The sequence below is a fragment of the Perca fluviatilis genome, chromosome 14 (genome assembly GCF_010015445.1).
Source record: "Perca fluviatilis chromosome 14, GENO_Pfluv_1.0, whole genome shotgun sequence".
NCBI lineage: Eukaryota > Metazoa > Chordata > Actinopteri > Perciformes > Percidae > Perca > Perca fluviatilis.
In genome coordinates, this window is record NC_053125.1 from 31,646,948 (window position 1) to 31,667,425 (window position 20,478).

The following is a 20,478-nucleotide window of genomic DNA, read 5'->3' on the forward strand; positions in this document are numbered from 1 at the left end:
TACCTTCACAGGTGTGCTTTGTCAGGGTTAATTAGAGGAATTTTTTCCCCTATTAATAAAAAAAAAGAGGTGGCTACTTTGAAGAATCTAAAATATAAGACATGTTTTCAGTATATGAAAATGTTTATATATATATATATATATATATATATATATATATATATATATATATATATATATATATATATATATATATATATATATATATATATATATATATATATATATATATATATATATATAAAGCTGTGATCTGCACTGATGCAGAATAGCTCGATTTTGCGATAAACACTGCCACCCAATGGCTGAATCGGGCATTTTTAAGGTGGAATCGAAACTTAAAGTGAACCGGAGCGAACATGGAGCGGAATGTGGAGCCAAGTCACGTTACAGATCAGAAGTGCCTCTTTTCTTTACTCTCCTTCTCTTTCTTCCTTTACTAACACACACACACACACACACACACACACACACACACACACACACACACACACACACACACACAGGCTAGCAAGAATTACCAAGCTAACGCTGTAGCTTCACACGTGGATCTCCCTACGCTCGTACAGAGCTAAAACAGGGACTAGCTACCAGATCGGCTAAGCGTTCTCGTTGCCCTCTTGAGGCTAAATAGTTTTGTGCAGCTCACAGGAGTAGCCATCTTTGGAGTTGTTTTGGTGTTTAGAACTACACTCCGACACCGCCCCCTCCTTTGTCACTCACTCTCTCTCACACACACTCACACACACACAGACACAGACGTGTCCATGACACATGCTGCTTTGTTTTTGCTTTGTTTTTGGTTGTGATATTATAAAAAGGTATATGAGTTTATTATTGAAGGATTATTGTTTAGCTACTGATAATTGTGGAGTTAATAAATCTTATTATACTTAATTAGAAGTTGCATGTGATTATTTGTGTACTTGTTGCAACAATTGCTGGTCGATCAGGTCCGTGCTTGGATTCACCCCTTCCTTTATTTCCTTTTTAAAGGATTACCACAGAAATGAGACTGTTCCACAGTTTGATTATTGGTCCCTGACTAGCAGGGTGGTGGCCCCGTTTTGATTGTTTGTCGATTTGATAAAGTTATTAATAACCATATTCATAACTTTATTAATATTGATAAAACATCTTTGATAATTTGCCAATGATCAAATCTGTACCCTACGGAGATTCTACAATGAGAAATTAATGGACACATAAGGACAAACTCTATCAAATTGTTTCTTCCTTGTTTTCACACCTAGACATTGCCCAAAAATGAAAACAATAATATGACTTTTCGCAAGGCAGTGTGTCTGCTTGTCACAGCCATTTTGTTCACAGGTGAAAGCAGATGCTGATGGAGACTGTCATACAGCCAGATGACTTCATCTGTTCAAGGGGTCCAGGTCCAGGTGGACAGATTCATACAAGGTGCTGCTGGACACCAACACTGCAGTGGAGTGGGAAGGACGCATCACAAGGATCCATGTTCACACTTCAACGTCAGTCCAGCAGAGTGTCAAGGGGAGCCCGGGTTCAGACGGCCGGGAGAGAACCAGCGATGCTGACTTCTGCTGACTTCCCTGCGGTGGTTTCCTGACAGACCAAGGAGACTGGATCCCACTCCTGACCCTGGGCCTGCTGACACACACCAAAAAGCTAAGGATGTTTTTATTTATTATTATTTGTTTTTTCCTACAGGTGCTGGAGCGCAGCACACCCAGCCGGTCCATCTTGATGTTTCAGAAAACAGGAACTGTCCTGTTTCTGAAAAGGAGGGAGAGAGAAACGCGCGATATGCAACCATATCAGACGTTTCTGTGATATGAGAATTTTTTTTTTCTTCAAAGTAAAGCTAGTTACCTTTATGGATCAGGTGGCTGCTCTAAAGGTCTCTGAGAGGCGTGTAACTCCTGTCTTTTCTGCAGGTGATTCTGCTTCTTCGTGGGATGTAACCCTTGAATGCCAGCACAGCAAGAAGAACACCAACGCCAGCGGTAAATCCACAAGGAGACCCTGGGCTCCCCTCTGATCTGTCACCTTCCATTCAACTGTTAAAGGGCTAGAATTTTCAGCCAAATTCTTCGGACACGGAGGATAACAGCATTTTTACAGCAGCTGCAGCCAAGCTTGTGCGCAAATGCGACGTGAGAGTGCGCCATAGCCTGCTAAGGTTTTAGCGATGCTGCCGCCTGGCGCGGCAAAGTGAGAATGAACCAGCAGCGATCTGAGATTTTGTCCCAAATTTTCAGATTGGACAATATTGAACAAGGAACTTTCAAAATCTGGATTTCAGACTTTTTTCATAGAAAGGACATTGATGAAGACTGTTTCTTTGTGTTCACTCCATCTGAACTGACAGCATATATTGAGTGTGTGTATCAGTTTTTAGCTCTTTTGTGATTAAGATCACAAAGTTCAAACCTAATGCATTTTTTCTTGAGCCAGATAAAAGATTGTTTCACATAGATAACACCATTTTCCCAGATTTGCTATTGAATAGATTTCAACCCATCTGATTGCATTACAGATCTGAGACCAGTTATTACTTGTGCAGTATTTGAAGTGCAGTGTGGAAAGTTGAATTTGGTTTTATCTGTTTTCTTTGATTTCTAAGATTTTTTCCCCTTCCATTGTTTCTAAATGGTCAACAACTTTTAATAGCTTCTGATTTAATTAAGTGTATCTGTTTTTGCTTCAAATAGAATGCTAGTCACTAATTTCTGTGAGTGAAACCAGCCAAAGGAGGGACATTTTTTTTGGTTAGAGAAATAACCTTTTTGATACAAGATGAGGAGTCAGATAAGATGAGGTCAGAGAAGAAAAATAATTTCTTGTATAAATCAACTTGATTTTGCTAATGTATACATTTTTGTCATATTTTTATGTCTATGTAAATTATTTTGTTTTCAATAACATTTATAGTGATATTCACACCTTTTAAGGTGTGAAAGGGTGGACTGTTAGGTTATAAAAAGTTAAACCATTGGTGATGTCTGATAAAAATATACTTTTAGTTAAATGAACACTGAATCAATATCGATTTCATCACACCACACCTAATCAGCATTTGTTTGGCTCACACCATCTCCAGCTTCTAAAGAATCTGTCATTTAGCATACAGGAGAAAGCTCCTTGTCCCCACACACGGACACCTATTGTTTCTGCCTTTTGGGGAGCCACCCCTGCTAGGCCAGACTGGATTAGAACAAAGAAAATGTGTATCTCTGTAAACTTGAATAGAATCAGCACTACCATGATAAATGACCTTTGTCTGTGACCTGGAGTTAATCTAATCAGAGGTGTGTCCTTAACCTGAGAGACTTTTCAGTCAAGAAAACACCCACAATTCGACAGGAATATAATTCGGAAACAGAGATAAGTTCAGAACTGCGAACTGTGACCCGAAAGGAGAAGCATGTTCGCAGTCCGCTGTTTACAGTGTATTGTTTGTCATGTCACATGGCTGTTTTTATGTGACTCCACAAGGAGAAGCATGAATTCAGTCCGCTGTCAGCTGCAGTGTAACATTTGTTTTGTCCATGTCGTTTTCATCGTGTTGTTCATTAAACCTTTTTGCTAATCTTTCAATTCGACCCCAGCCTCTCCTTCCTCCTCAGAAATCAAACTAACACGTCTTTTAGATTTTCTTAACAGAAACGAGCTTCATAATTAATCTTACTGGAATGATTAAGCAAAAACATAATTGATAGTGTTTAAGTTCAGGAGTTTTTACCAAGTCATTCAGCAGTTAAAAGAACTGATTATAAATTAGATGTTGGCATGAGGAGTGAGATTGGTTAGGGTTAGGGGAGAATACCAGGGTAAGCCAACCACAGAGGTAGAGCGGGACATGTCTTCACCATCCTAGGAAACACAAACTCTTAAAGGAAAACAGAATCAGACATAAAGCTGAACACAGAGAGATCTACATATACATTTAGCTATTAGGAATCAAATATAGCTTTTTATATATATATATATATATATATATATATATATATTTTTAACACACAAGTACAGGCCAAAAGTTTGGACACACCTTCTCATTCTTTATTTTCATGACTATTTACATTGTAAATTCTCACTGAGAGGCATCAAAACTATGAATGAACACATATGGAATTATGTACTTAGAAATAATTTTTTTTTTTAGATTCTTCAAAGTAGCCACCCTTTGCTTTTTTTTGATAACTCTGCAAACCCTTGGTGTTCTCTCAATGAGCTTCATGAGGTAGTCACCTGAAATGGTTTTACCTTCACAGGTGTGCTTTGTCAGGGTTAATTAGTGGAAGTTTTTCCCTTATTAATAAAAAAAAGCAAAGGGTGGCTACTTTGAAGAATCTAAAATATAAGACATGTTTTCAGTTATTTCCACACTTTTTTGGTAAGTACATAATTCCATATGTGTTCATTCATAGCTTTGATGCCTTCAGTGAGAATCTACAATGTAAATAGTCATGAAAATAAAGAATGAGAAGGTGTGTCCAAACTTTTGCTGTAATTGTGTATGTATATATATGTATGTATGTATATGATGTATGTATATATATATATGTATATATATATATATATATATATATGTATATATATATATGTATATATATATATATATATATGTATATATATATATATATATATATATATATATATATATATATATATATATATATATATGTATATGTATATATGTATATATATATGTGTATGTATGTATGTATGTATATGTATATGTATATATATATGTATGTATATATATATATATATGTATGTATATATATATATGTATATATATATGTAATATATATATGTGTATATATATATATATATATATATGTGTGTGTTTTTATATATATATATATATATATATATATATATATATGCAGCTATATTTGATTCCTAATAGCTAAATGTATATGTAGATCTCTCTGTGTTCAGCTTTATGTCTGATTCTGTTTTCCTTTTCCTAATTCCATATGTGTTCATTCATAGTTTTGATGCCTTCAGTAAGAATCTACAATGTAAATAGTCATAAAAATAAAAAGGAAACGCATTGAATGAGAAGGTGTGTCCAAACCTTTGGCCTGTACTGGATATACAAAAAACAAGTCAAAGTGTTGCTGTAACCTAACAAGAGAACAAATAGTGTGGACGTGTGCAGAGAGGAAAGAGTTAATAAAGTAGACTGAGATCAGTCAGTGGTCTGTCATCAGGCTCGACGAGAAGAACCACGCCTGTAAAAGTGGACCAGAGCACGCGGTAGCAGCTGGGGGCGATGACAAAACTCAGCTCTCAAGTCCATAGACAGTATATAAACTGGACCACCAGACCCGTGTCTCTGGATGGAGACCAGTGAAGGATATTAGAAGCACTTTTCTGGTGATCGCTAGCTTTACTGCACAGCCTCCAACTGAGAGAGACAACGTAGATGTGACGTGGAGCAACCCGTCTGAAAGTGTGAAGTCTTCTGGTAGCTGTGTGCGAGAGAAATCTCAATCATTCCCAATCTTACAGAGACGGAGAGCGTAGGTATATGTAAGGAGATAACATGGGCACAGGCTAATTATTGATCACTAAAATGCTAGTTTTTTTACCTTTAATTATTCAGGGAAGGGTCACTGAGAGGAAGCCTCTCTTTGCAGGAACGCCCTGATCACATTCACACAAGTTCCACATTCATACCTGGAAGCTGCCCAGTACAACCACAGTCTGATCTGTTGGCCACTGAGCAGCTCCACTGAGCAGTTGGAGGTTAAGTGCCTTGCTCGGGGGGGTGGTGGGGGGGGGAAGCTGCTCTTTCACTTTCCCCACCCACATTTTATCCTGCCAGTTGGGATTGAACCGACAACCTCCCGGTCACAAGCTCGCTTCTTAACCTTTAGGCCACCACTCCACGCCACTTGTTAACATTAGTAATTAAATCTAAACAGCTAATGTAAGTCCAAACTGCCTGCGAGCTCTTGTTATTTTGGTGAAAGTAACGTAAAAGTAATGCAAAAGCAGTGTAAAGCATTAAAATTCAGAGACCGTAATATTGTAACATAACTAATTACTCTCAAATTACAGTAATTAGTAATCTATAATGTATTACATTTAGGAAGTAACTTGCCAAACACTGACAGTAAACATGGAGCTTTTATTGTGATGGGGAAAACAGAAGTGGATAAAGTGTGGTATGTGTTTGGTTTAATCTGTGTTGTGTTGAATAAAGTAGACGTGCAGTGCTGTCTGGGTTCTGGCATTGGAAGACTGTGTGTCTATTTTCCAGCCAACCCTGAGTCTAGACAATATAAGAAACCCTGGGTTACATTTATATTGTATTCAGTGCACATCATTTTCTTTTTCCACTGTTGGAGTGTCACTTGTAAACGTCAGGTTCCTCCCATTACACCAGGGCACCATCTCGTGGCGTCTTGTGAAAAGGACATGTTTTTATTGGCAGTGTCTCTGTGTTAGTTCCAAGCAGTGGCGGATCTAGAAAATTTTACAAGGGGGGCAAAGGGGTAGCGAGAGATTGGTAGGGTGGCAGGGGAAGAAGTTACATGGGAACCCCCATACCTAAACTGCTATGCCCTACTACGCCCGCAACCCCTGCGCCCCCTAAACTGCTACAACTATTATTTCTAGTCATAGTTCCATTGTCTTTTTTGTTACTATAATTACCATTATTATGAATCATAATTCTCTATATCTGTATATCTGTATCCATCTGTATCTAGCCGGCAGCGGCCACCAAGACCCTGGATCTGTCTGATGTTTCTGCCCAAAAGGAAGTTTTTCCTCACCACTGTTGCACCAAATGCTTGCTCTTGGGAGAATTGTTGGGTCTTTGTAACTTAAAGAGTGTGGTCTAGACCTACTCTATCTGTAAAGTGTCTTGAGAAGAGTGAACTGTTGTTGTATGTGTAAATATTTACATATCTAACCCTATAACATATACAACAGAATGGAAATAGCCAAAAACTGAAAACACGTCATGTCACAGGACATGTTATGCTACTGTACTGCAATTTATATGTAAGGAGAATATAAACCAACCATATGGTCCAGGGGTAACTGCAGCCTCTTCTTCCTCCCTGTCATCTTCATCTGCCTCCTCCTGATCACTCTCTGCCTCTGTCCTTCTCTCTGAACCTGCAGCCTCCTCTTCATCCCTCCCTGTCAATTCTTCCTTTCCCTCTTCTCTTTCACTCATTTCTGCATCTCCTTCTGTGGTCTTCTCCTGCTCTGACCTGCCTAGTCTCTCCAGTTTACTGCCTTCTCCTTCTTCATTTCCCTCCTTCTCTTCCTCCTGTGCACATTTCAGAATTTCCTTGGCTTTAGGCTTCAGCTAATATCTCCAGCTACTCTGGCCTGCAAAAGTCAAGATGTGAAAAGCTCTTGTTATTCTTGTATTACATTACACTGTATGGCCCTGTAGCTAATAAGTAGCCTAAAAAACATAACATCAGACGAGATTTATTACATGCACACATCAGTTATGTTTAGACCAGCCTTCTTAATCCTGTTGTATTTGTTGTTTTCCCAGTTTGACAGTAAAGGATGTTGCCTGGTTTAATTTGTGCAGCGTTATTGTCGTGATATGTGAGGGGAAGTTGATTTTATAGTAGCCTACTCCTTAACTAATCATATACAAATGATCGGTCTCAGCAAGCTCTGTGTAGTGTGTTGTAACGTAACGCCACCAAAACGGCGACCCTCTGTAAACATTATGAATTCAAACATGCCAGTTTGTAATATTTTGTATTATGCTCTTCTTGTCTTTACTGAAATCAAACTAATCCAACAGCAGAATGCGCTTACAAACCACGAGGGAGCGATTTGACTTTTGGCTAACGTAATGGACGCGCTGTTGTTGATGCTGACTCGACTTTAGCATACATTACATTTATTACAAATTTAACTTCAGATGAAACGTGTGTTTTAACTTCACCTGGGGAAACTGACTTCACTTTCAGAGGCTCGGGGAGGGGGGACAACTCGGTCGCTCCAGTCTTTGCCGGGATGCAGGGCCCCCACACCGCAGCAGACTCGCTGTGTGCGAGCCACACTGTGTGAACGCCGTTCTGCACGTTTGATGCAGGGACGTAGCTAAGTATTTGAGGGGCAGGGGGATAAGATTGCATCTACAATTATTATTTATTATGAATTAATATACATTAATTGTTTGTTTCAATGTTTTAAGAAGCCTGTGCACATAGTGGCAGTTTGTTTTTACAAGCAAAGGTTTTGAACACCAAAGTTAGGGGGGCAGCTGGGGGGGCAAGGCCCTACAGTGGGGGGTCAGCTGCCCCCCCTTGCCCCCTGTAGATCCGCCCTGGTTCCAAGGTTCCAAGTTCATGAAAGGACACCTGAGCTCCTGGCTTCACTACTTTCTTGTCCTCAGTTAAACTTATACTGTAGCTGCTCTTTGTATGAATGCAGTTATTAAAGGTTGTTTCAGAGGAAAGTCTAGTATTAGTTGTGAATGTTAATGTTTAAACACTTAAACAGTGGGCATGGATTACTGAACAGGCCTACCGGGAAAGGCCCAGGCACCCAAAATGTCAGGGGCCTCCTGGGGCTTCACCTGCAAAATGTCACTCAACAAGGTGTCAACCAACCAAGATATAAAACAGAAGTGCTAATAAACAGTATATTCACACAGCTTTCACTACTGTTGATGCTCGGAGCAGCCATGTTGAATGTGATGTCAGAGTTGGTGAGGTTCTTCTCTTGGTGAGGACCAACAGCTGTTGGAGAGCCAGTAACAGCCTCCTCCTTCCTCTGTATATACGACTATGTCACATGTCAGCTACAAGGAAATAGGCTGATATGAGAGAAGTGAAGTGATGATCACATTGGAACAGACAGAAATGATGCTCATCATTTTATTTTATTTGATCTGAAGAGATTTAAAACTTGACATCTAAAAAGACATGAACAACAACACGACTAACAGCAGAACCTGAACAACTATCTGCTACTAAAGTCCAGTTCAGAGCAAAGTTTGCAACAAGAAGAAACCTTTACTTCTGGGCGGTCCGTTTCGCGCTCGACTAAAACAAGCTGATGGTGTCACTGCGGACTCAGCTGGTTACGTTTTCAGAGGCTGGTTTTGGAATGGTCAAATCAGCTGCAAACTATAAAAGGAAATGATCTATTTTATTTCTATGTTTCAAACTGTCAGCTGTTGGAAATGGCAGAATTTTTAGACGGAGGCTCAGCAACGCCCAGAGTCATCTCAATGCAGAGGATACACCGTCTGATCTCACTGGTGTAAACTAACAGGTTTCAAAACGCGCGCGGACTGGAGCATTACAAGTAGCTTGACGTGTAACTCTTTTCATCGCAAATCTTTGGACTAAAAACTAAATTGGTTAACATCCTCCATCTACAGGTCAAACTAGAACATGTGGAGATCCACAGGGAAGCTTTCTGGGGCTTCCACTCTTTCTAATCTATGAGAACAATTGAGCTTTTCAGATCAGTTCAGAAGAGATGCTCTGTGGTGACAGCAGTGATGACATCATCATAGTCTTCATCCAATCCCTCCTCAGCCTGGGTGGGAGGGGTCATCAACACGGAGACAGGCAGGTTTCCTACAGTCAGAGCAGGTTAGACAGAAAATGTAGATAATTGATCAGCTGTTAACTGATCAACACCAGAGTGGTTGTGTGAGATTGATTGATTGATTGATTGATCATAAGGTCAGTGAATGATTCAGAGTGTTACCTGTTTCTCTGTGTCGATATAAAGACACCATGATGAAAGTGGAGATGCAGTACGGACAGAACACCACCAGGTGGACGACCAGTCTGATCACAAAGGGGAGGGGTCTGAGGCCGGGGGTGAGCTGATGTGTCAGGGGGCGGAGCTGCAGAGGTTGGTGGGTCTGTGGTGTCAGGGGGGAGAGCTCGTTAGGAGGGCGCGCGTTGTCGGGGCTTCTCTGGTAGAGAATCAGCTGTCAGGTGAATATCTGGATGAATGAAGTCCTGAAATCAAAGGTAACCTCCTCACCTGTGACAGAGACCCAGCTGGGTGGAGACTCTCCAACAGTTCTGATGAGACACTTGTAGAGGCCTTCATCAGACCTGGAAACATGGTGGATGGTCATGTGACCTGCAGGCTCATTCCTGATGAAGGAGCCATCTTTATAGAAACTAGCTGGGAGGTTGGAGGACGTCTTTGTTTTACAGGTCAGAGTGAGGTCTTCTCCCTCCATCACAGGGAGGACAGGACTCTGCAGGATCACTGGTCCACCTCAACACAGAGACAAACTACAGCATGTCATCCATTCACACACAGCTTCATCAATACTGACTCCACAGTCTGATCTTACCAGTGACAGTGATGCTGATGATGTTACTGGTTGCTCCCTCTCGGACTCACACCAGTACACTCCACTGTCCCCTGGAATCATGAAGCTGATGTTATAGGAAGAACCAGCAGGTCTTCCCCAGCCTTCTCCACACTGAGTCCTGGTTTCTCTGGTTGTGTTCCTCCTCAGAGTCCATCCAGCAGAGCTGTCGTCCTCCTCACAGCTCAGAGAGACAGATTCATCTTTAAACATCTGAGATCTGCTGGGACTCACAGTCAGAGAGGCTGGAGAGAGGAGGGAGAAGAATGTTTCACCAGTTTAAAGAGAAATGGGCTGCTGAGATTTAGAACAAACCAAAACTTAGAACTTCTAAGTTTAGAAAAATTTGTTTGGTATTAAGAAAAATGTAAAATTTAATCTGTCCAAGGTAAAAAGATTTGTGTGTGCTCAGTTCAGGTCTGGAATACTCCCTCTCCATATGGAAACAGGACGTTGGATTGGGCACCAGTGTGGAAGACAGACCGTTATTTATGTGATCTCAATGAAATCAAAAATGTATTTCATTTTGCTTTATATTGTCGATATTATCTTGATTTAAGATTGCAATTATTTAACAAAGTTAAAGTAAAAGAGATGAGGCAGGATATACATCTGTTAGTTTGGTTGTTTGAACATAAAACATTTTTTTATATACTTTTTAGAACAAGCATGGGCTAAAGGGAAGACTGCTTTGTATCGATGATTCTCTGTCTGGTAGTGACATATATTTATTTATTACATATTTTGGTAACACTTTTGAGGTCTTCACTTTGTAATAATGGTACATGAATTATCATCATGACTTCATTCATTAATAGCATTACATTTTTCATGTAGAACTTTAAGAGCTATCAGTAATGTACAAGGATTAGTAGTATCTCATGCAAGACTGAATGTAGGAACAATATACGTTAATTAATGTATCAATTAAGGTATTTCAATAATCATGATTTCTGATTTATTAATGATGTTCATGTCTTCTTCAAAAAACTGACCAGTGACAGTAGTGTACATACATTCTGAAGAATTGTACTTTTGTAATCATTGTTAACTAAATATTTTTCATTACTTCAAGTTTGTGCTCAATAAAATGCTGACCTGGTCCATCTTTAACATTGATAAATAAGATATGATTAATGGGGGCATAAAATGAAATGCATGAAGAATTAAAGGAGTGCGTTGGCAAAATGATACTGAGGTCACTAAATTGACACAAAATACAGGATACTGCAGATGCATTTTCATAGTTTCTTCATTTAAAACATAAAGCATGTAAACAATAATGCTTGAGAACAATGTTCACTTAAATAGGATATTTTTTAATTTTACTTTTTAATAACTTTTGTGTCTGAGCAAAAGAAATGTCTTGACAATTTTTTAACAAAGTCCTCCTTTTTCACAAAGATGATAACTGCATATGCCACCATTAATCATATCTTACTTATCAAAGTTAAAGATGGAGCAGGTCAGCACTTTATTTAAAGGGCCACAAACATGAAGAAGACATATTTAGTTAATCATGATTACAACACTACAATTCAGTTTCTTTAGCCTGTCACTTTAACTACATATTTACCTTTGAAAAGACATGCACATCATTAATAAATCAGAAGTGATGATGAATGAAATACCTTAATCGATGCATGAATTAACATATTGTTCCTGCATTAAGTTATGCATGAGATACTATTAATCCTTGTACATTACTGACAGTTCATGAAGTACTACACACATGAAGTCATGCTTTTCATGCATGAAGTCATGCATGAATTTATGGTATTCATGTACTATTACTGCCAAGTTTTACCAATTTTTTTGTGTTTGTAGTTTTGGTATGAAATGTCTAGTTGACAATGTGTGTGGTTACATTATTGTGGCTGCTGTAAAATGTTTTATTTATTCTTTATTTTGTGCAGAGTAGGATATGTTGTGTGTGGACATTGGAGCCGGAAGCTGTGAATGAAATTACTTTTATATGGGTGGGTGTAATTCCGTGTGAGCGGGCTACTTAGTGGCATGACATATTAATAAGAAATATATCATATCAAAGCTACTGTGACAATCACTGCTTTGGACAAAGTGTGACTGGGCCTCTGATACTTCACATTAATTATCTGGGAAACATAAGGAATCAGCTCATTTCTTTACACAATCAATAACTGATCTTAAGGCGGGAAACCTTCCTCCATGTTTGCTCCCAGGACGCTCCAATATCTTAACCTCATTGTGTGTGATGTTTTTATCTTTGTCTTTCTCGTTTTCTACTTTTGCCCACAACAAGTATCTCTACATTAAAACCACTCAGAGTTTCAAAGGGATGTGGTTAACTATATCTGTTATTCTGGGGAGCTTCAAAGTGTGAACGAGCCGGGCAGAGGTAGATGTAGGTGAGATGTATCGTTGTTCATGTGCAGGTTTGATAAATACCAAAACTTATTGTTCGTACAAATATTTTGAACACACATATTGACAACTTGTTCTACGCATGTTTTGATAAATGAGACAACTGGCTTCTCAATGATCAAAAACCTCTATTTGAACACTCACCATAGCCCTCTACACATTCTAAAAAGTACTTTAACACTGGCAGGTCGTGCCTATCGTACCCGATAGAAAACGGCATCTCTTATTCATATTTAAATAATTTCATAACGATAACAGATAGCGTCATACCATCTTTTCCAGCTGAGAGCTGATGCTCCGGCGGTCACGGTGGTGTCTTTGGTGTCTTTCTAGCATTTACAGGCTGTTTCTATCCAGTCTGGAACTTGTGCCTTATTTTCGGGGTTGTCGAGCAATACATCCAAACTCTTACATTGAAGTTTTATCCACTTGATGTCCATAATTTATACATTTTTCGGTCATTGCTGCCGCTAGCTCATATGTCAATGCGCTAGCTCCGACCTTAATATATATGTCAATGGCTCCGACGATAGCCGCCATATTGAATTCCCATGATGCTTTGCGAGAGAGCTTGTTTATGTTTTGTCATCCAATGGAAGGCAGGCCCGTCACACATTACACCTTATATGGGCATCCGAGGGTGAACAAAGATTGTTCATTGCGAGAAGAGATCATTCACACAAGTCAGGATAGTTAGATGTGATCAAAGATCGTCTATTACCGTTCTAACCTGTTCTACAGAGGAGAATGGCGTCACTGTTTAGATATGTGGGATACATTTGAGCATTTTTTTTGAAGAAATGTAAATAGTTTGTCCTTTTTATATGAGTTATAATGTTTATTATGTTTATTTTTGCAGTGGATGACTAAAAAATATATAGGAGAACTGTTTTAGACAACACGCTTGTGCAGCATTGCTTTGTGTGTGATCTCAATAAATGTTTTACAAGCTTTTTTAGAAAATAAAACCAGACGGACCAGATGTTGTCAAAAATCCTTTAGGCCCCAGAGGGCTAAACACGAGCTTTTCAATCAAGAAAACGGTGTACTGACCTTGGTTTGTTGGGCAGCTCAGCAGTGAGGTCAGAACTGAAGAGATAACCCACACAGCAAAAGGACTCCGCGTAGATCCGCCGCGGAGGTATTGCGGCTTCCTGAACGGATCCGCAAGAGCGGACCGTTATCGGCGGCTCACTTGCGCGCAGTGACGGATCCGCAACGAAGGCGGATCGCGGACCTGCCGCGGCTCCGCGCTGCATCCGCGATTAAAACCTTACCTCCGCGGCGGGTCCGTTTGGGACCCGCAAATTGATACATACATCCGCCGCGGACCCGTAATGGAATCGTACAATTCCTGGTTCATCTGGCCCGGGTCCGTTTTGGACCCGTTTTTCTCATTTTCAAAATCCCTCTGTTCTTGCTGTAGGATAAAAATAGGATAAAACTAAAACTAGGCTGGGCCTACTACAGCAATATAGGCCTAATCTTAAATCTGCATTGCCTTGTATTTTTAACCTAACAATATTGTCAATAGGCCTAACAGGAAAGGTTCAAGTCAAGATATCAATTTACTGTACTAAAGTAATCACTACTCAATGGAAATATAAAATTGTCATTTACATTTATGGAAAGTTATAGGTTATAGCCTCCTATTCTGTTTTTGTTAAGTAGCCTACATTGGCTAAGCTACTTTATATTCATTTTGTGGTCAAAACCTAATTTAGTGCTTTATAGGCCCAAGTTGGTGCAGACATAAAATATCCATTAGGCTACAACTTCAATGAAATGCACAGCTAAAATATCAGAAAATGAATAACTGGTCAACGACAAGAAGTTCAATAAAAATATTGTTTATTGCTTATTTCTCCTATTACTCCGTTTGTGTGGCTTGGTAGGCCCACACGTCTCCCCCGTTGCCCGATCCGGCTGCCAGGTTGAACCACCTGATTGCGTGCTTGGTGACCTCTGCGTCCGTGGCTGACCGTGTCACTGCGTTTTTCCTCACAGCACCTGTAATCAAACAGACAGATATGTTTATGGTATGTGGCATCCAAAGCCAAGTAGCTTACACAATACAATATATGAGATAGGTATTAAGGAGATTAAATTAAAAAAGAAACATGACTATAAATTATTATAAAGTTATAAACAGGGTTGTGGTGGTTAAAATAAGAGGTGGGTAAGCTATGAATTTGTGATCAGGTTAAGGTTTGCCACGCTTTCGGATGTTTAAAAAAAAAAAGACATCCAAAATGTTCAAACAATATCAGTGGTATTAAATGGTTATTTGATCAGAGCACATATTGTATGTGGATAAATCAGTGTGGTTGTGTAATGTTTGGTAGGGTCCTACATAGATTCTATTTGGAGGTAAACGCTTAACAGGTGGATAAACTCTATTTCTGACATTTGAGCGGTGGGTAAACTCCATTTACTTGAGTTTAATCTCCACTACAGACCTGAGGCCTGTAGGTCATATTCACAGATGGTTGTTACGATTTTTAAAGGCTGCCCCAACATTTACAAACTATTGACTTTGAACGTATTTAATATTACTTTGAATTATATACTTACTGAAAAGCAAGATCTTCGTTGCCATCCTACTGAAGGACTTTTTGTTATTAACACCCTTCCAGTTTATCTGATGAGATACCTCATCTGTGAAGAGCCGCGGCCAGGATGTTCCAGGTCACCCTCTTCACATCCTGACCTCCAATGGTGGCCAAAGAAGAAATCTAAAAGGCAAAGACATCTTGTTTTAAATAGACAGCAAGGTAAACATTTCTAAGCTGAAGTTGCATTTAAAAGGTGCATTTAAAATGTTTTAGTTCCTGTTGAAAGCGTCCAGAAATGTAGAAAGACATAGAAAACTGGATTTGAATTGGATTATTTTTTGTCTCAACATGCACTTGGCTCACACCCTCATGAACCTGTGCCACCTTTACACACAATGTCAAACGAGGGAGATTGTCACTCACTGACAGAATCTTACCACTGGGAAAAGGCTGATCAGGACAGACCTGTTCAGGGCTGCTTCAATAGAATATTTGCAATAATCATGGACAATCAATAAACCTAATTGCACGATTCATATTAAGAAAGAAAACTCACCACTCTCTGTCGAGCTGGGCCATTTGACGGTTCCTTTAAAAACATTTCAAATGCCTCCACTGCCTCCAATTGTTCCAGGGGAAACTGGATATTGTCCGGCATCTCAAAATCTGGCCCCCGGGGTGCTGTTCAGCCTGCTGCTGAGGTAGTTCACCTTTGCCACAAGCTGGTCTTGTTGCTGTTTAATGGTCTCCAGCAGACTAAGGATGTGGACCTCAGCCGCTGTTGACACACATGAAATATAGCTAAAATGTAGTGTATAAAATATATCACGTTTCAGTGTTTATCCTCATTACTCATAATACTGACCTTAGTTATTGACAATAGTTAATGACAAAAGTTATTGACAAAGTTTGAAGAAAATATGGGATTTTTTTCCAAAATCTGTGGCACAGAATGACCCTGAGCATTTGTCAGTTATTGCTCACCAGAGCAGGGAATGGTATCGGTCATTCTTCCCCCTCGCCATGTTGGTCTGTAGGCCAGGCTTGAAGAGGCCTCCTCTGTTCGCCGCATGTTGAGGGCTGGTGCGCGGGGTGGAGGGAGTTGAGGAGGGACTGCTGTTCCTGGCCCATAGTGAGTTGGGCGGTGTGCGAGAGGGAGAAAGAAAATTGTATTAAATGGTAGGCATACAATTTGGGGCCTTCCAATTCACTAATATTTCAGAAATCAGTCCCTACCTTGAGTAACTCTCCTCATGTTAAATGCAGGAGCAGGGAGTTGAGGTGGTGAAGGGTGTTGCGGTCCGGCCCCATGGTCAAGTGCTAAGGGAGAGAAATGCTATTAAAACGTTGTGATCTGTTAACCAATGGTATGCTGCGAGCTACACAGCCAAACAAAGGCAAACAAAAAATCTCTGGTCATGCTGAACGTGAATTTTTATGTTTCAACATTTTGGTATGAACTACCTCAACCCCATGAATGGATTGACATTGAAAAACAATGTGTTTCAATGCAATTTTATAATGATGTATGATGAATTTAATATTGCATCCTGGATGCTGAGCCCTTTCAGGCAATATTGCATGAATGCAGATGTTTTTAACTGACAAAATATTTGGCTGAGATTTTGATCTTTTGAAAGTTACAATTTCATTAGAGTATGCAGAAAATCTGATATGGTAATGCAGATGCAATCTGTTGATTTGAAACAGACTGACCATTGCTGTGTTAATCTAGATGGGGCCACTTTACCTAGACAGTTTCCTCCAGGTTGAGGAGTAGTGACTCTGCTGCCTGGCACTCGGCGAGATGGTGGAGCTGGAGGAATGGATACAAGGAGAGGGGAATATCTTTCGCACTAACAATGTAAACCATATCTATATTATTAATATTATGATTTTGTTATTTTGATGTTAAGAGATTATTCCTTACTCTGCCAGTGTAATTGGTTTGGGCTTGAGGCTTCAACTGATACAACAGGCGAGTTGGAAGGTCGTGGCGACCTCAGAGAAGCTAAGTCACAATTTTCTGGCTCTTCTTCACTCACATCAGAGTCCCCAAAACGACGGCGCTGTTAAGTAACCATATCATTTTGGTTATTGCAATCCCAAAATTGCAAAATATACATATAATATATATAGTATTTTTGAATGCTACAGGCAGGCCAGCTGACAGTCTTGCCTGGGCCGGGACCGAGATCTTAGATGGGCCCCCCCTCGCCCAGATCTCTCCTTTTTCCCTTGCTCTTCCTCTCCTCACATCTCTCACTGAAATTAAGTGTGTAATCAGTCTCTGATCCATCCTGCTCAGACTCTCCGACAGGGCAGCGAGCCCCCCGCAACTCTCCCTATCTCTCTCTCTCTCTCACGGGTAGCCTGACTCGTCCCTCCGTTGCGGGGCAGTGGGCCCCTCCCGCATCACTCTCTCTGTCACCTGACTGCAGCTGGATCTCTCTCTCTCATCCTTACTGACGGAGCTACCAAACTCAACTGTTCCTGTCAAAGTTAACGTGTTGTGTCAGGCTTTTATACCATCTAATGGACGTTAACATTAGAGCTGGCCTGTTACGTTACCTTACAAGGCTCGTAAACGTTGGCTGCGCTGTTTCTTACCTTGCTCTACGTTGACAGTTCCAGCTTCACCGTCAACTCCTTTTTAAATATTTGTTTAGAAAATCTCTAAGGCCTCTATTTTCTTTTTCTCTTTTCTTTCCTTTTCCGAGCTCGGACTTGTGCTGACCGGACATTTTGAGCGTAATGAACTTCAAATCAAGTGACAATATCAAATTTTGATCAGTGGCCAAACCATTTTTATGTTGGGGGTGGGGGGTTCTTGACCACCATTTCCAGGACAATTAGGAAGAAAACAAATAAAACGCTTTTATTTAATTCAAATATTATGCTACATATTTTTTTCCACAAATAGGCCTATTTAAAAAAAAAGATTTTTAATTCTTCCATAATTTAATGAGGGCCCAGTTCTGCTCCCCTACTGTGGGCCGGGGACAACAGACCCGTTTGTCCCCCTATCGGCGTGGCCGCTACAGGAAATAACCTTCCTATTACTGTAGAAACATAACAAAAACAAGACCGAACACACTTACATTGGCTTCCTGACTCGTTTCTCTGGCAGCTCACCCTCCTGCTCTGCCTCAGACTGTAGCTCAGAGGTGTGGCCGCCGGTTTGATATTGATTCATTAGCCTGATGGCGTCTTTGTAGTTGTCTAAAATTTAATATGTTAAAATGAACATAAGTTTCAAATTAGCTGTAGAGCTGCACAGAATATTATTATTGATGATGATGATGATGATGATGATGATCATTTTTAGTATCATTATTATTATTATTATTATTATTATTATCATCATCTTTATTTAACCTGGTTGGTCTCATTGAGAACACAATATATCTTACAAGAGAGACCTGGCCAAGAATAGCATCAACAGATATAAATGGAACATTTTAAACAATGCAAGGCAAAGACAATTTCATGTGCATTTTCAGAAAATAGGAAGAATAGGTTATTCCAAGCAGAAGGAGAAGCAACCATGAAAATATTTTTAAACAAGAATTTTATGAATTGGCATACCACAAGTTCTGACAACCTTTACGTCATATCTTGGCCAGTTTGGCTCATGCTTCTCCTCGTTAGCAGCTGCCCGTTTCACACGTTCAGTGCTCTTAAAGCTGGGCCAGTACACCATCCCGGTCATCATACCAGTCAACTGGCACAACAGCAATGTCCTTGCTTGCTTGAAATTCAATTAGATGAAAAGGCATCCTTAATGTAGAAAGAAAGAAAATGGGTATTTATTCATCATCAAAAAGGAATAACATGGACTAAAACATACACAAGTGTAGGCCTGCAATGTATACAAATAAGCTAGTAAGATGGGCTGAAAGTTAACCTGAATGGTGCCCCAAGGTGGGAAGAAGTATTAGAAAGAAAAAGTACAGGTCATAATGGTCAAGTAGAACTTCAGCTCAACCGAGAGTACTATTGCATTTTTTGGCAGAATGTGTTGGGGTGTTGTTTCATAATCTCCACAAAAATCAGTGAATAATGCTAATAATACACTATGTACGGTCAATGGTAATGAGAAAGGTGGGGCATGTCAATGCATGTTAAATTCAGCATAAAATATAATTTCCCCTGGCATTTTGAGGGATAATATTTCATCTCATATTTTGAAAACATGAATTCATGGGTGTTGTGTATACATGGAAAAATACCAACTTTTGTGAAATACTTACAGCAAATTTTCATCCAGAGTAATGGAAGTCATAGTCAAAAGTCAGTAGTCAACTATATTATTATATTAGAGTTTTTAACTTGAACTGATTGTTTAAAACTGATTGATTGAACTGATTGATTTTTTTGTTCATTTAATGTAGGAGGGGTATGGCCACGAACCCATCCCTGTACGGCAAGGCTACACATTTCTGTTGCAGCGCTGACACCTCAACCAACTTCAGCTCGTCAGATCCATCATTTACAACAAATATGTTCATTCTGTTGGAGTTGAAGGGGTAGGTATAGAATGGAGACTGCCGGGAAAATTCAGTGTAAATAGCATACACACCATTATCATTTTGGTAATGTTTTTGATAAGGCAGACTTTATCCCCCACCAGAAACATGTTGTCCCCTGTTGTTAATTTGACGGTCCACCTTTCACATCGCATTTCCCCATATTGGCGCATGAACTCCCCTACCAACAACAATTGGGCCCACAAAATGCTCCTTTTCAGTGTAACGTCTGCATCAGCATCCAATTTGGTAGCTGTAACCTCCGAAGGCTCGAATGAGCTGAGCTAGTGGGAACTCAGGTTTTCTAATGAGTTTTTTATTTTCCCGAGGTGGTTCTCATATGGGAACGCTGAAAAGAGTCCAGACAGCCATGCCTCTTCACCTCGCGTCTGCCAGGTGGACCAGACAGTGGACATTGTACACAATCTGGTCTGTCCCATAAAGCTCACCAAAATGGTTTACAAAAGATTTTAGCATTTGTCCGGCATAGTCAGCAAGGTTGAGATGTTCAGGGCTTACCAAAATGGATATAGCAGTTGACAGGAGCATGAAATTGTGGTACATGTTCCGGTCCAGGAATCCCGCCAGCACCACAGGGCCAGTGTACAGTAAAAACTGTCGGAATTCAGTCGCCTTCCAACGGTCCAACTCCCTAAGCGAC

At 39.9% G+C, this 20,478-nt stretch overlaps 1 protein-coding gene, 1 long non-coding RNA gene and 1 pseudogene across 3 annotated transcripts in view; 1 reads left to right on the forward strand and 2 right to left on the reverse strand.

Annotated features, from left to right (window-relative positions):
- Nucleotides 1-20,478, forward strand: part of LOC120572864 — a 642,621-nt pseudogene that overhangs the window by 452,673 nt on the left and 169,470 nt on the right.
- Nucleotides 1-20,478, reverse strand: part of LOC120572802 (low affinity immunoglobulin gamma Fc region receptor II-like) — a 395,648-nt gene that overhangs the window by 368,971 nt on the left and 6,199 nt on the right. The window contains 4 exon segments of the mRNA XM_039822251.1: nt 9,991-10,233; nt 10,313-10,357; nt 10,360-10,575; nt 13,787-13,822. Coding sequence (XP_039678185.1) covers nt 9,991-10,233; nt 10,313-10,357; nt 10,360-10,575; nt 13,787-13,822 — 540 coding nt within the window.
- LOC120572994 lies at nt 15,411-17,350 on the reverse strand. Of its 2 annotated transcripts, none has more exons than XR_005641568.1 (6): nt 17,219-17,350; nt 17,039-17,104; nt 16,525-16,608; nt 16,273-16,404; nt 15,845-16,066; nt 15,411-15,468 (listed from the first exon to the last, which is right to left on the reverse strand). It is a non-coding gene; the product is annotated as an uncharacterized LOC120572994 (long non-coding RNA). The 2 variants fall into 2 exon arrangements; XR_005641569.1 differs by having other exon boundaries at nt 16,273-16,410.